Here is a 14,355-nt window from a genome sequence, read left to right as displayed (position 1 = left end):
ATTAAATACATGTATAAAATTATTTTATATTAATAATACATTAAAATTAAATTTATAGAAATAAATAAATAATAACGAAATATCATTTTATGCTCATACGCACTAAAGTTATTTGTATGGAGGGCTGAAATTGTCTAGGTTCACCGAGAGTTTTAGATTTTTTATTATGTTCTTTACATAAAATATATTTAAGAAAAATGATAAATAGGTCCTTGACCTTTTTTTACAGACATTTTCGTCCACAAAGAATAGAAAATACATGCATGTTCTTGGCCTCTCTAAAATGTGGACAAATATACTCCCCGTTAAACTCCGTCCGTTAGTTCCGACAGAAAACACTGACGTGACTTCCGTAGCGCTGACCTGACCGTAACGAGATGACATATGGGTTATACCTTCTGAAAATAGGATGTATTAGTCCCCAAGCTCCAAAACAACGCCGTTTCTCTTCCACTCCTCCAAACACACTTTAATTCCCATATGCAATACCCATAACACCCATGTTTGATTTTCTGAATTACTGGAAAACCCTAAGAAGACAGACGATCAAACTCCCTCCTCCCTGTTTCTTCCTCCAAAAATTACACTACGTAGAAGAGCAATCGGTGCGTGGTGAAGTTGCTGTGGGAGGCTGAGAAGAAGGTTTTTGTTGAGTTCATAGTTGCTGTCTTCGTCAGAAGGTAAGATCGTCTTACTTAGCGTTAAAGTTTTGGTTATTGTTGTGTAAACAAAGGATGAAGACAGTATGTGTGCATGTAGAGAGTGTGGGTAACAGTGGTGTAATGAAGTGGAAAAACGTTTTTGCAAAACGTTGTGCGTAGGATTAGAAGGAGGGATTGTGTTAGGGCAAAGGGGTTTCGTTCGTAATTTTGGTAACTGGTTTTTGGAATGACACATTGTTGATCATTGGTTAATTTCAGATGGTTGATGTTTTTGTGGTGCCGATTTTTCATCATGGAGGTAACTTTTTCAGAGAAAGTGATAGATCCCTGGTTTATCAAAATGGAAAGGAAGAGAGGTCCCTGAGATGGACCTGGACTTTGTGAACTTCGGAGACCTTGTAATATTATTTAAGGGTTTGAAATACTAGTCATACAAGGAAGTATATTGGTATGATCCAATAAGTAGTGACATTGAGTCTGGGCTGAGCATATTAACTGGGGATGCAGGGATCAATGCAATGCGAGAGAACATATTGAAGAACCAACAGACTTCTGAGTTCCACATATACTTTGATCACCCAGTCGATGATCCTGAGGTGGTTGACAATGCTGGCAAGATGAGATTTTAGAGGAATTGAAGACATCGTCTTCATCAGATGACGGGTACAAAATTATAGAAGATGTGCTGTACAAACCTCCACCAGCTGGATTTGAGACCGATAGTACTGAAAGTGATACTAATGGCGGGATTGATGGTGGCAACTGGCAAGATAAAAAGAAGTACGAAGGATAAAAAAAAGATTGTGACCCCGAAGAAGCCAGTTTCAAAGAGGCAAGGGTCAAAGAAAAAATCTAAGGTTGGAAATAAGAGGGTTCAGCATGGAACAATGGTGAAAATAAGAGGAGAAAATAATGCAGGTGCTAATGCTAGGACGGGTAGTGAAGTTGGGGGTTAGGAGGCTGATGGGCCGAATGATCAAGGAGGTGGTGGTGATGATCCTGGTGTGCAGCTGGATCATACAGTGGCGAGTGGATTCTATGTCAACGAAGTCCCTACAGAAATGGAGGAAATCATATTTGAGTATGAGTTCGAGGAGTTGCATACACCCAATTCATCCGAGGATGAAGGCAACAACAGGAATTTTCATGAGTTTGATGATGATTATGCTCATGATGAGGACAGATTTGAGTTAGAAACGAGGTTTGCTACTGTTGAAAGGTTTAAGGAGGTGGTAAAAGATTCATTTATTGCTGATGGGAGGGAGCTGAAGTGGATCAAGAACGACAAGGAGAGGGTCAGGGTGGGTTGCAAGGATGAGGAGTGTCCGTTCCTAGTTCATTTGTCCTACAACAAAATCTTGCAGTGTTATCAAGTTAAGACGTACCAGCAAGAACATATTTGTGCAAGGAATTTAGGGAGTAATGCAACTGATCAGCATTAGCTTAGCAAGAAAATTGAAAGGAGGATGGCAATCCAACCACACATGAACACAAGAGAGGCAACTGAACTCCTAAGGGAGAAATTTTTACTATGTCCCCACCCTAAGATGGTGTACAGAGCAGTAGTGGAAGCGAGGGAGAAGATCATGAATAACGAGAGGGAACAATACAAGAGGAGCAGGGACTACTGTGAGCAGATTCTTATAAGCAATCCAGGTTCAACGGCCAGGTTGGAGCTCATGCCAATTCCAGAAGCACCTCCTGTATTTGATAAATTATACATATGCTTGGATGCTTGTAAGTAAGGGTTCAAAGATGGGTACAGGCCGTTGTTACACTTGGATGGTTGTTTTCTGAAAATCTACTACATGGGTTGGCTTCTAGCAGCAGTTGCTCAAGATGCAAACAATCAGTTCTACGTTGTTGCATATGGGGTTGTCAGGGCTGAGACCAAGGATGCCTGGAAGTGGTTCTTGACAAATCTTCAGGGAGACATAGGAGACAATGCCATCCATGGCTGGACCTTAATATCGGACCAATAGAAGGTAAGATATAATCCTGGTTAATCAATATGTTTGCTTCAAATATTATTAGTTTCATTTAGTATATCATTCCTTTATGAAAATGTTTCCTGCCCTCATTCAATGCAGGGTTTACTCCCTGCGCTAAAGGAGGTCATGCCACATGCAAAGCTCTGTAATTGCGTGATGCACATGTGGAAGAATTTCATAAATCTCTTCAAGGACTTGTACATCAGAGAGATTGTGTGGGAGTGTGCTAGATGCACTACTGTTGAGGAATTCAAGGAATGTATGGAAAAGATGAAGGCAGTGAACCAAGGTGCTTGGGAATACCTCAGTAAGTTTGAGCCAGAAACTTGGGTTAAGGCTTATTTCTTCCATGTGCCAAAGGTTGATAGCCTTACAAATAACATGTGTGAGGTGTTTAATGCCAAGATAGTGAATTACCGAACTAAGCCCATACTCACCATGTGTGAAGAAATCAGGTGTTACCTGATGAGGAGGATGATGAATCACAAACGAGTCCTGGACAACCACACTGAAAAGCTAGCACCAGTCCAGCAAAAGAGGATGGAGAGGTTAATCAACCTTAGTACTAAGTGGATGGCTGAGTGGGTTAGTTACAATGAACGGAAAAGGTTTGAGGTGAATCGCAAAGTAAGCAAGGTGGGTGTAGACCTCATTAAGTACACTTGCTCGTGCAACAAATGACAACTTACTGGTAACATCTGTGATCATTCTAATTCATTCATTGCAGAGTTTTGTTGTTATTAGCACTAATTATTTTGTCATCATTAAAACCTGTTTCTTTCAATATCTCAGGCATGCCTTGCATTCATGCACATACTGCCATTAGGAAGAGATGTAACATGCCACAAGACTATGTCCATCCTTGGCTGTGTATGGAGTCAATCCGTAGGACATATGCACACTGCATTAAACCAGTGCCAAGTGCAGAATTTTGGCCCAGAACTGAATTCTCACAGCCAGACCCACCCATCATCAAAAAGGGAATTGGCAGGCCAAAGGTTCATAATCGGCAGAAAGATCCTGCTGAGCCACTAATGCAAGGGGGTAAATTGAAGAGGCCATTCTCTATATCTTGCAGTAAGTGTGGTGAAAAGGGCCACAATTACAAAACTTGCAAGGGAGCTCCTTCGAACCCCAATTGGAAGTCGAAGACAAAGCGACCTAAGAAGGAGGGAGATAGAACCTCCCAAACACTAGTTGTGCTTCCTTTGTCACAATCAGCTCCACCACCAGAGGTAAGATCACTTTAATGTCATAACATTGTTTCCTTGAATATCTACTCCAGCAACAATTTTGTCATATCATTAAGTAGTTCAGGGTTTAAACTGTCTTAGTACTAGAAACATCAGATATTATTTTGTCTTAGTACCACAATCTTCAAGGAGTGATCTGTCGTAGTATATTACTCCTGAGGGACTAATATGTCTTCATTCTAAATTGTTAACTACTATGACTACTATGTCCAGGATGCTTCAAATCAGGAGATTTTCAGATCAAAGCAGAAGATTTTCAGGCCACCAACTCCACTTGGTCAAGGGCTAACCCCACCTAACACACAGCAGGCAGCACCAGTTCATGAAGTCTCCCAAGGACCAACTCCATCTAGCACACAAACTGCTGCACATGATCAGGAGGCTCCACCACCAACTATACCATGTGTGTCAGCATCTAAGGATTCCAAGGAATGAAGCATCATGCCATTATGTTATTTTGTGATAAATGTGTGCTGTTGTAATTCTTAATGGCAAATTTCAAATACAACTATCCTTTTTCTATTAGCTGTTTTTTTTGTTTAGCCCGTTATTGGTCAAGTAAAAACTTGTTAATGGTATCATGCCATACATGTGCACACATTATTATCAAACTGGTCTTCTTTTTTTTGGGTTGTCAGAAACAATGATTAATGTTTACGTTCACAGCTTTAATGTCACTTCTTGGATGTTTGATTATCTGTAATTTGGCCAGCTTTGATTCAATCATACATTGCAACATACAGGATAAAAACTGATACATGTATAAAAAGGACATGTTCAATTTTTCTGGGAACAAATTATCACATTTATCGTTTTCAACCATCGATTAATTCTTACAACTTAAAACAGCAACAATAAGGACAATTAAAATCACACATATGCACTACCCTGTTGGATTTTTTTTCATCTTTAAAGCTACTATCCTCTTCTCCAAAAATTTGATCCTATTTTCCATGTCTTGCTTTCATTCATGCTCTTTAATGTCACCAATTTCCTTCTCTCTCCAGTCCCTTGTATCACTCCTCCCAAGCCTTGCAATGTGCTCATCTAACCACAGAAAGAACTTACAATATGGTTGTCTTACTTGTACAAAATCAGTTCACAGAACTCACCAAAAATTCTGGTTTCGGGGATAAACCCTAACACAAACAGAGTTTCACATAGTTGCTTTACATACCTTATAAAACGAACATCCGAGAAATAATCTGTTAGGATTGTTGCTCGTCTTCGACATGAACATGATTGCATTTTCTCCACAGAAGCACTTTGGTGAGACACCATCTTTGTCATCCTTCCCGTTACGAACCCAGCCTTCAGCAAATTGCTCTTCTCTTCCTCCACCTCCACTTCTTCTCGAGCTAGATGATACCCCATCGAATGCCATGGGACGAAATGCTCCCTTTCTTCGTTCACCCGCTTTCTGTGCATTCCAGGTATTAGGGTTCAAGAATTTGAAAGATGGAGGGGTAGGAGAGAAATGGCGTCGTTTTGGAGCCTGGGGACTAATACGTCCTATTTTCAGAAGGTATAGCCCATGTGTCATCCCGTTACGTCCAGGTCAGCGCCACGGGAGCCACGTCAGCGTTTTCCATCGGGACTAACAGACGAAGTTTAACGGGGGGTATATTTGTCCACATTTTAGAGGGGTCAGAGACATGAATGTATTTTTTATTTTTTAGAGACAAAAATGTCCACGAAAAAAAAGTCAAGGATTTATTTGTCCTTTTCTCTATATTTAATTATATTTTAAACATGATATATTTAACAATATTAAGTTCTAATTAAATAATAAAACATTTGTTTGTATGAACAAATATTATTGTTAACATTAATTAGTCTTCACCAAGAGAAATCACACCATATTCCTTGATGTCACTTGCTTGCTGTGCCTATCTCGGATTCTCGGTATCTCCCTTCCCTCAAATACTGTTTACTAAATTACTGTTATTATTATTAAAATATCATTCTACTTAAGATGTAGAATTAATTAAATTCATAACAAGGCTTGATTATTCAAAAGTATTAATATTACTGATATGAATGAAACAAGTTACTGAAATTAGGTCATACTCGGGAGCTACACGTATTTGAGATATAATATATGGTTGTGACAATTGATTGGATATTAACCTGTGGAGAAGTTGGAGCCACGTCGTGTTGCCACGTATTTCAATTGACCACTAAAAAGAATAGATAGATTTGGTGGTAATCGATTTTCATAATGTGGATTGATTGATTATTATTGCCCATGCATCGCATTACTTGATACTTTGTTCGTTGAAGGTGGACCAAAAGTTGAATCCAGTACTTAATGCCAATGTAGCTATTTAATGAATAATTTCGGTTAAGCGAAAAAACAACCAACTCCTAAGTCGAGAGGGTTAACTGGTACTGAACACATCTGAGTTTTTTATTACTAAATAAATACTTATTAGAGTGTTCTGCTTCATTACCCTTGAATTTTATTTATGACTTTAGTTAATTAATTAGTTGAGTTATCCACTTCAAATAAAAATAAAACTTGTATTCACATATTACGGTTATTTTGAAAAGTTTTTATTCTTTAAAAATAATTTATTAAAGTTAGTTTTTGAAAAAACAATTTTTTAATGATAACAAAATTATATTTGAATTTTAAATTTTGATAAAATAAAAATTGATTTAAAAAATATCTCTTTGGATGATATTAAAAACCCCTCTAATTTTTAAAAATTACAAATATAAATACATGCTTTTTTTTTATTCACTGAACATAAAATTTACCAAACAAATCGTATGTGTTAACACTTTTCTGAGATTCATAATTTTTTTTTTTTTGTGTTTTTAATATTAAAATAGACTTAAAATCCAAAGAAAAACTAAATAAAAATCAAGCGCGATAAGGATGGCCTGGCTTATTTTTCTTTTTCAACTTTTTAATATAAAAAATTAAGATAATGCAGCACAAATTTAGCAAATGTCCACATTGTTTTAGGGCCATTGGAGACATGAAACCCAAACATAGGAAGGATATTATATGAAATTATGAATATGGTGTAAACAAGAAGCCCATGTTTATGGCCCAGATCTAGATTTACTAAGGCCCACTAAGGCCCAAATAAATAAAGAAAAGAAGAAACCCTCCTCCTATTGCGTTGCGCAGTTGGAATAGCGGAGGTTTTAGCAAAGGAGGCGTCGTGCCCAGCTGCGCGGAGCAGAGCCACATCCAACTTCCTTGAATCTCCCTTCATTCAACCATGGTACCAAATTTCTTCTCTTTCTGCATATGTCTTTGATTCTTTTGAGAACTTTCTGGTTTTGATTTCAACTATCTTGCAAACGTGAACTTCCATCGCCTTTTTTTTTTAAAAAAAAAAAACTAGCCTTTGATCTGAAATCAAGGGTTTTGAAACCAACCTTTGCCTTGTTTATGCTTAGAATGCAGTATGATGATTGTGTTATTGTCCTCTTTCTCTCTCTTTTGAGTAATGTAGTCTCTAGTGGCAAACGAGGATTTCCAGCACATTCTTCGTGTTCTGAACACAAACGTAGATGGGAAGCAGAAGATTATGTTTGCTATGACCTCCATCAAAGGTATCGGAAGGAGATTCGCCAACATCTGTTGCAAGAAGGCCGATATCGACATGAACAAGAGGTACCTTATATGTTTATGTATATGTATATGATATCATAAGATAAGTTGTGGCGTTAGTTATCTTACTAATGGTTGAAATTATAGACTATAGACTTTAGGATATAAGGCCAGGTTATCTGATAGGGTATGTTTCTGTTGTTGTTGATTGATTGGGCAGAGCTGGTGAATTAAGTGCTGCTGAGCTTGATAATCTGATGACTGTGGTTGCCAACCCAAGGCAATTCAAGATCCCAGACTGGTTCCTCAACAGGAAGAAGGACTACAAGGATGGCAAGTACTCTCAGGTCGTGTCCAACGCCCTCGACATGAAGCTCAGGGATGACTTGGAGAGACTCAAGAAAATCAGGTCTCACTCATAACTCTTTAATGAACTTTTTAATTTAGTCTGATTTAGATTGAATCTTTATTTAGAATTTACGGATAGGGATGGATGTTAATTGTTTGTTTGTTCAATGTAATTTTGGATGAAGTTGAATGTAGTCTCTGTTTGATATTGTGCTAACATGATATCTAATGGACCAGTTGATTTTTGGTATGGTTTTTGGTTTAGTTGTTAACTTGCTCTTTTCATTTTATGATGGTGTGATTGTTTATTTCTATTCTTATTATATATTTTTATCATAGACGGAACAAAATATCCTCATTACCTGGTAGATATAGTTATCTGAATCTTCGTCTTTTCAATTTAGTTCAATGGCTTTTCATGAGTGTGTATTTGATTTGACTATCCTGCATGATTTGATCTAAAATCATGGTGTTCTTTTTCCATTACAAGATTACGGTTTACAATAATTTCTTAAGATGTACAAATAAGTCATTATATGATGCAACACTAGCTATCTTTTCTCTTGCCAGTCCTCAAAACACATTATATTCAGGGAAAGCTGTGGTTAATATATGCTTATGCATTGGTTGACTTAAAAATTCTAGCTGCTGTATGTCTTTTTCTTCATGAACTATTCTAGCTCCTGTATTGACACACACGTTGACACTATTTTTCAGAAACCACCGTGGTTTGAGGCACTACTGGGGCCTCCGAGTTCGCGGTCAACACACCAAGACTACTGGGCGTAGGGGAAAGACCGTTGGTGTTTCCAAGAAGCGTTAAATTGTTATATTTTGGCTTTTGGAAATTAGATATTGTTGAAGAGGCAGACAATGTTTTTACATACCAACTTTGCTTTTTGGTTGTTAAATGCTCTCTTGACCGTTTTCAGTTTTGTTTGTTATTTTCTCTAAGCTTCTTTTTAGTTGAATGAATGATGACTCTTTTTACAGACATGAGACATCCACAATCCAATAGTATTGATTACATTATATATTAACAAAAAGTTTGCCATCCAAATCTTTTGAAATAATGAGGAATTAGTAAATTGGTGTTGGTTTACTAGTGCTACGTTTGAATTGGCGCTAGTGGGAGTGGAGTAAAATCTAGTTTCAAGGGAATTTAATGAACTCTTCTTGTTTGGATTGGTAAAGTTAATGGAATAGATTTAATTCATCAAAATTATAGTGAAGTTCAATCATACCTGTTACCATTATCTATATTTTTTAATAAATAAAAACAAGTATTTTTCAGAAATTTTTTTTCTGTTAGTCCCTTGTGCTCACGATATAATCCATGTGGTTTCATTACACCTGAATAAAATAGTGATAGTGTGGTGAACAATAAATAAAGACTTGGTAGGTTTATGAGCAACAATATTTCCACTTTTTTGTTTACTCAGCAGAGTAAATTTGTATGCAACTTCAAATTTCCACCATAATTAAGCAAGCCTAGAAAAGTGCTGAGTTAGTTCTAAGGAATAGAGAGAATCACAACAATATCCAATGTTTATGCAAATTCTAAGACTATCCTTTTAAAGTCAAAAAATAAAAGCAACTTTTAAAAATACCAACCCGTCCCAAGTTGCATACTAATCGCGCCGCCCCCTTCTTTCTCCAGAATGAGGGGGAACCTGCTCGGAACCACCGACAAGCGGCACAAACACCTCTCTTCGACACTGCGGATCCTTCCGGACGATATCATCCCCGAGATCCTGGTGAGGCTTCCGGCGAGTTCCGTTGTGAAATTCAAGATTGTGTGCAAATCATGGAATGCACTAATCTCCAGCCCAAAATTCGCCAGCGACCACCTTCACCGCTCAACAGCAGATCCAACCATGACTCGCCCACAACTCCTATTGGAAACTGATCGCGGATTCGGAATTTTCTCGGTGCAGTCTCTGTTTAAGAATCCATCCCCGCCTACTGAGGATGCCTGCTTCCAGATGGATGATGACGTGCGTATCTTGGGTTCCTGCAATGGCTTGTTCTGCCTCGCCTTGATCAGCGGTAATAGACTCTGGGAATCCATCAGATTGTGGAACCCTTGTACCAGATTGGCTTCCGATTGGTGGAAAATTCGGCAAGAGGGGCACATGAACTGGGGTTACATGTATGGTTTTGGCTATGATCACGTGCATGATAATTACAAGTTTCTTGAGGGTTCTTGGGCACTCGGCTACAAAGTTCACACCTTTGGTTCGAAGTCTTGGACAACCATCATTCAAGATCTTCCATTTTATCCCCGGCAGGCGATAGGGAAGTTTGTGAATGGCACTCTCAATTGGGTAGCTCATACTCGTAACAACAGCTTAGAATGGGTTATCCTTTCCTTTGACTTGGCCAACGAGAATTGTTGCCCAATGTCCCTGCCTAATATGGATCATGTTGATTACGATTATAGTACTGGTGCCTATACTATGTTGGGTGTCTTGAGGAACAACCTTTGTGTTTGTTTCAATGAAAACTTTAGTCGTTTGGCTTTGTGGGAGATGAAGGAGCATGGGGTTCAAGAGTCTTGGACTAAGTTGCTCACCATACCTAGGGAGCATGATGTACCCCGGGCTTATGAATTCCCACGGCTTCATTCATTTAGAGTCTTGTACATCATGGAAAATGATGACGTTCTGGTTGTTTACTATTATTCCAATGCTTGCAAATTACTTATGTTTAATGCAAATGTTGGCCAGCTATCGCATCCAAATCTTTACAAAGCAGGTCTTCTGAACTGCTATGTTTATCATGAAAGCTTAGTTTCGCCCTCCCATTTAGGTCTTCCAAGTTTCTTATATGGATCGACTATTGATTAAATCAACTCCATGTTTATTGCTTAATGACTCTTTCTTATTGTGGCTTCTTTTAAGTCCTACTCTCATTTATTAATGCAGTTTATTTTCTTTTCCTCAACTTGGTGTAGCGCTACATGACTCTACTTTCTATCCATATGATTATCTCCAGTGGCTATCTAATAGTAAATTAGTAATATATAATTATATAAAATCAAAATCGATTAGCCATATTACCAATCGATTGAAAGCTTCAAAGCAACTTGAGGAATCACAATTCAATCGATTGATTGTGTTGCCCAATCGATTGAAGTCTTCAAAGCAATATGGATTTAAAGCTTTCAATCGATTGTTTATATTACCCAATCGATTGATTTTTGCGAAAACTATGCTGCCTTGCAATTTCAATCGATTGTTTTGTGATGAAGCTCAATCCAATCGATTGAGTCATGGAAACCTAAAATTCAATCGATTGTTTTGTTAATCCAATTGATTGATTCTCTCTGAAACACAACTTCACAACGCTCGAGGGATGTAACGGATTAAAAGATAAACTTTTAATCGGTTAGAATTGCCAAAAAATTATTACGATCAATCGAATATCTAATTTGTTATTATTTTTATTTTTTATTGTTAATAAACATAATAGATGAATGATAAAATAATAATTTATAAAATAAAAAATAGTTTTTATAATTAAATAAAATATATGGAGTTAATTTGTAATTAAAATTAAATAAGGACTATTTAACAATTATTAAAAAACTTAAAAAACATGTTTTGTTATAGAATCATTTAATAGTCCAAACGTTCGGAGACCATCTAATCCTTTGCCCTTACACTTATACTATTAGATAAAGAATTATGCTACACATACAAGTCTTTTTGGCTTACAAGTCTTATAAGTTGGGCCAAATCTAACAAAAACTACATTCACCTACTGTGACGCGTCACTCAACCATTTTCAAAGCGCGCTCTCACTCATCATTATGGAAGACACTTCTTCTTCTTCACGTTCCTCTTTCTCCTCCTCCTCTTCCTTCTTCTTCTTCTCTTTTTTCTTTGTGTATCTCCTTTTTCTTCGCGTGTTTCATCTTCATCGTTGTTTTTTTATTACCGTTGTTGTTGCTGCATTTTTTTCCTACTCTTCTTTCTATTGATTTGCAATATTATGTATTTTTTTCTTCTTTGTTTGATTTTTTCTCCCAAGAAGAATTATAATAAAACGAAATAAGAAGATGAGGAAGAAGAAGCAGTAGACAGTAGAAGATAAAGAGGAAAAAGAGGAAGAGTTTTGAATTATGCAGAATTTATCAGAATAAAAATACACCAAAAAATTCTTAAAATACACCCAAATATCTTCGTATTACACCCAAATATCTTCGTGTTACACCCAAATTTGCTGCAAATATAGAAAAATATTTTCTCTACTACTACGTTTTTTTCTTCTTCTTTTTTTCCTTATTTCTTTCTTTCTTTTAGTTAAATGAATGTAAGTTCATCATTTTTCAAGTAATTTTGCAGTATTATGTGTTTCTTCTTCTTCTTTGTTTGATTTTTTTATTTTTATTCTTGTTAAGAGAGTAAAACAAGAAGAAATTTGAGAAGGTAAAATAAAAAAAAATATGAATAAGAAAAAAAAAGAAAAAGATTGTGATGATGATAAAAAAAAAGGTAAAGTATATTTTTTGTTCCTGAAATTTGATAAAAGTTTTAAAAATACCCTTAAGTTTTTTTTTGTTTCAATTTTGTTCCAAAAGTTTTTGATTTGCATCAAATATACCCTTGACGGCTAAATTTTCAAAAAATTTAAGACCAATTCAACAACAATTTCATAAGAACAACCCTCAACACAAACAAATCAAGCATAATTTTCATGCATTATTTTTAAATTGGTCTTAAATTTTTTGAAAATTTAGCCGTCGAAGGTATATTTGATGCAAATCGAAAACTTTTGGGACAAAATTGAAATAAAATAAAACTTAGGGGTATTTTTGAAATTTTTACCAAACTTCAGGGACAAAAAGTATACTTTACCCTAAAAAAAGAAGAAACAGTAGAAGATGAGAAGGAGGAAGAGGAAGAGTTTTGAATTATGCAGAACTTATCAGAATAAAAATACACCAAAAAATTCTTAAAATACACCTAAATATCTTCGTATTACACCCAAATATCTTCGTGTTACACCCAAATTTGCTGCAAATACAGAAAAATATTTTCTCTAATGGTGCGTTTTTTCTTCTTTATTTCTTTCTTTCTTTTAGTTAAATGAATGTAAGTTTATCCTCTTTCAAGTAATTTTGCAGCATTATGTTTTTCTTTTTCTTCTTTATTTGATTTTTTTGTTTTTATTCTTATTAAGAGAGCAAAACAAGAAGAAACTTGAGAAGGTAAAATAAAAAAAAAGATGAATAAGAAAAAAAAAAAAGAAGACAGTGATGATGATAAAAAAAGAAGAAGAAACAGTAGAAGATGAGAAGGAAGAAGATGAAGAATTTTAAATTATGCAGAACTTATCAGAATAAAAATATACTAAAAAATTCTTAAAATACACCCAAATATCTTTGTGATACACCCAAATATCTTCGTACTATATCTAAATTTACTGCAAAAAAAATATTTCCTCTAATACTATATTTTTTCTATTAAATTGAACCACACCTTAGTCTTGGATTCAAAACAATAATCAATTTCGTTTTGATTCAATTGACAATCTAAACTTGAATTATTTATTATTTTCAACAACGAGATAACTGATGATGAAGGAAAAAGAGAAAACGAAAACAGGAGAAGAAATTTCAATGAAAAAAGAAGGAGGAAGAGAAGGAGGAGGAAGATGTGATGTTGATGACGACGATAATGGGAGAGAAAAATTACAAAAAAGAAGAAGAAGAGGCACAGAGAAAGAAAAAGAAGAAGAAGAGGTACGAAAAAAGAAGAAGAAAGAGAAAAAAAAGAGAAAGCACAGATAAAGAAAAAGAAGAAAAAAAAGAGGCACAGAAAAAAAAAAAACGTGAAAAACGTGTGAATATAAATGACTTGTATAATTTATATGAGAAAACGCTTATATGTGGAGAATAACTCCTAAATAAAATCTCACACCATTAAAACATCATTAATAACTACTTAATAACTACAAATCATAAAAATTGTTGGAGAGGCAACACTCCTCAATAGGGGTGCACAGACTCGGCCCGGCCCGGTCCCGAACACTTTAGGGACTAATTTGGTGTGATTTCATCGGATTTAGGGTCGGGTACAGGTCTCAAAAATAGACCCGGTCATTATTTCGGGTCGGGTCCGGACCATAGCTCGGGTCACCCGAAGTCGGTCCGGTGGCCCGGTCATCATACACAATTAATATTTTGTGTTATTAGTGATGGATCATGACTATTCTTACGTGGAATTTAAGTATTGTAAACCTTAATATTTTGTGTTATTAGTCATTATAAAGCTATAAGTTAATGTTTTATGTTTAGAATACATAAGACTTTAGACTAATACATAAGATTGTGTTATTTGTATTGATTTAAATATTTGGTATTATTAGACAATATTAATATTGATTGTGGTTATGCTTTAATATTGATTGTGGTTATACTTTAATTTTGAAGAAGGGTTGGTTCTTGTTATATTTTTCTAAGTGAATTTTACCATGTTAACTAATGGTTGGAGCCTTGAAAATTTGGATATTTTTACATGCTA

At 35.8% G+C, this 14,355-nt stretch overlaps 2 protein-coding genes across 2 annotated transcripts; both read left to right on the top strand.

Moving 5' to 3' along the window:
- On the top strand, positions 6,993-8,865 carry LOC107619221 (40S ribosomal protein S18). The gene is made up of 4 exons (XM_016321469.2): positions 6,993-7,145; positions 7,380-7,540; positions 7,698-7,886; positions 8,543-8,865. Exons 1-4 carry the CDS (start codon positions 7,143-7,145, stop codon positions 8,646-8,648), a joined length of 459 nt encoding a protein of 152 aa, XP_016176955.1. The 5' UTR covers positions 6,993-7,142; the 3' UTR covers positions 8,649-8,865.
- Positions 8,977-10,771, top strand: LOC107618301 (F-box/kelch-repeat protein At3g23880-like). The gene has a single exon (XM_016320325.2). It carries the CDS (start codon positions 9,487-9,489, stop codon positions 10,672-10,674), a length of 1,188 nt encoding a protein of 395 aa, XP_016175811.1. The 5' UTR covers positions 8,977-9,486; the 3' UTR covers positions 10,675-10,771.

Source organism: Arachis ipaensis, chromosome B09, assembly GCF_000816755.2.
Source record: "Arachis ipaensis cultivar K30076 chromosome B09, Araip1.1, whole genome shotgun sequence".
NCBI classification, from domain to species: Eukaryota; Viridiplantae; Streptophyta; class Magnoliopsida; order Fabales; family Fabaceae; genus Arachis; species Arachis ipaensis.
The sequence above is the reverse complement of the archived record's forward strand: the minus strand, read 5'-3'. Positions and strand labels throughout refer to the sequence as shown.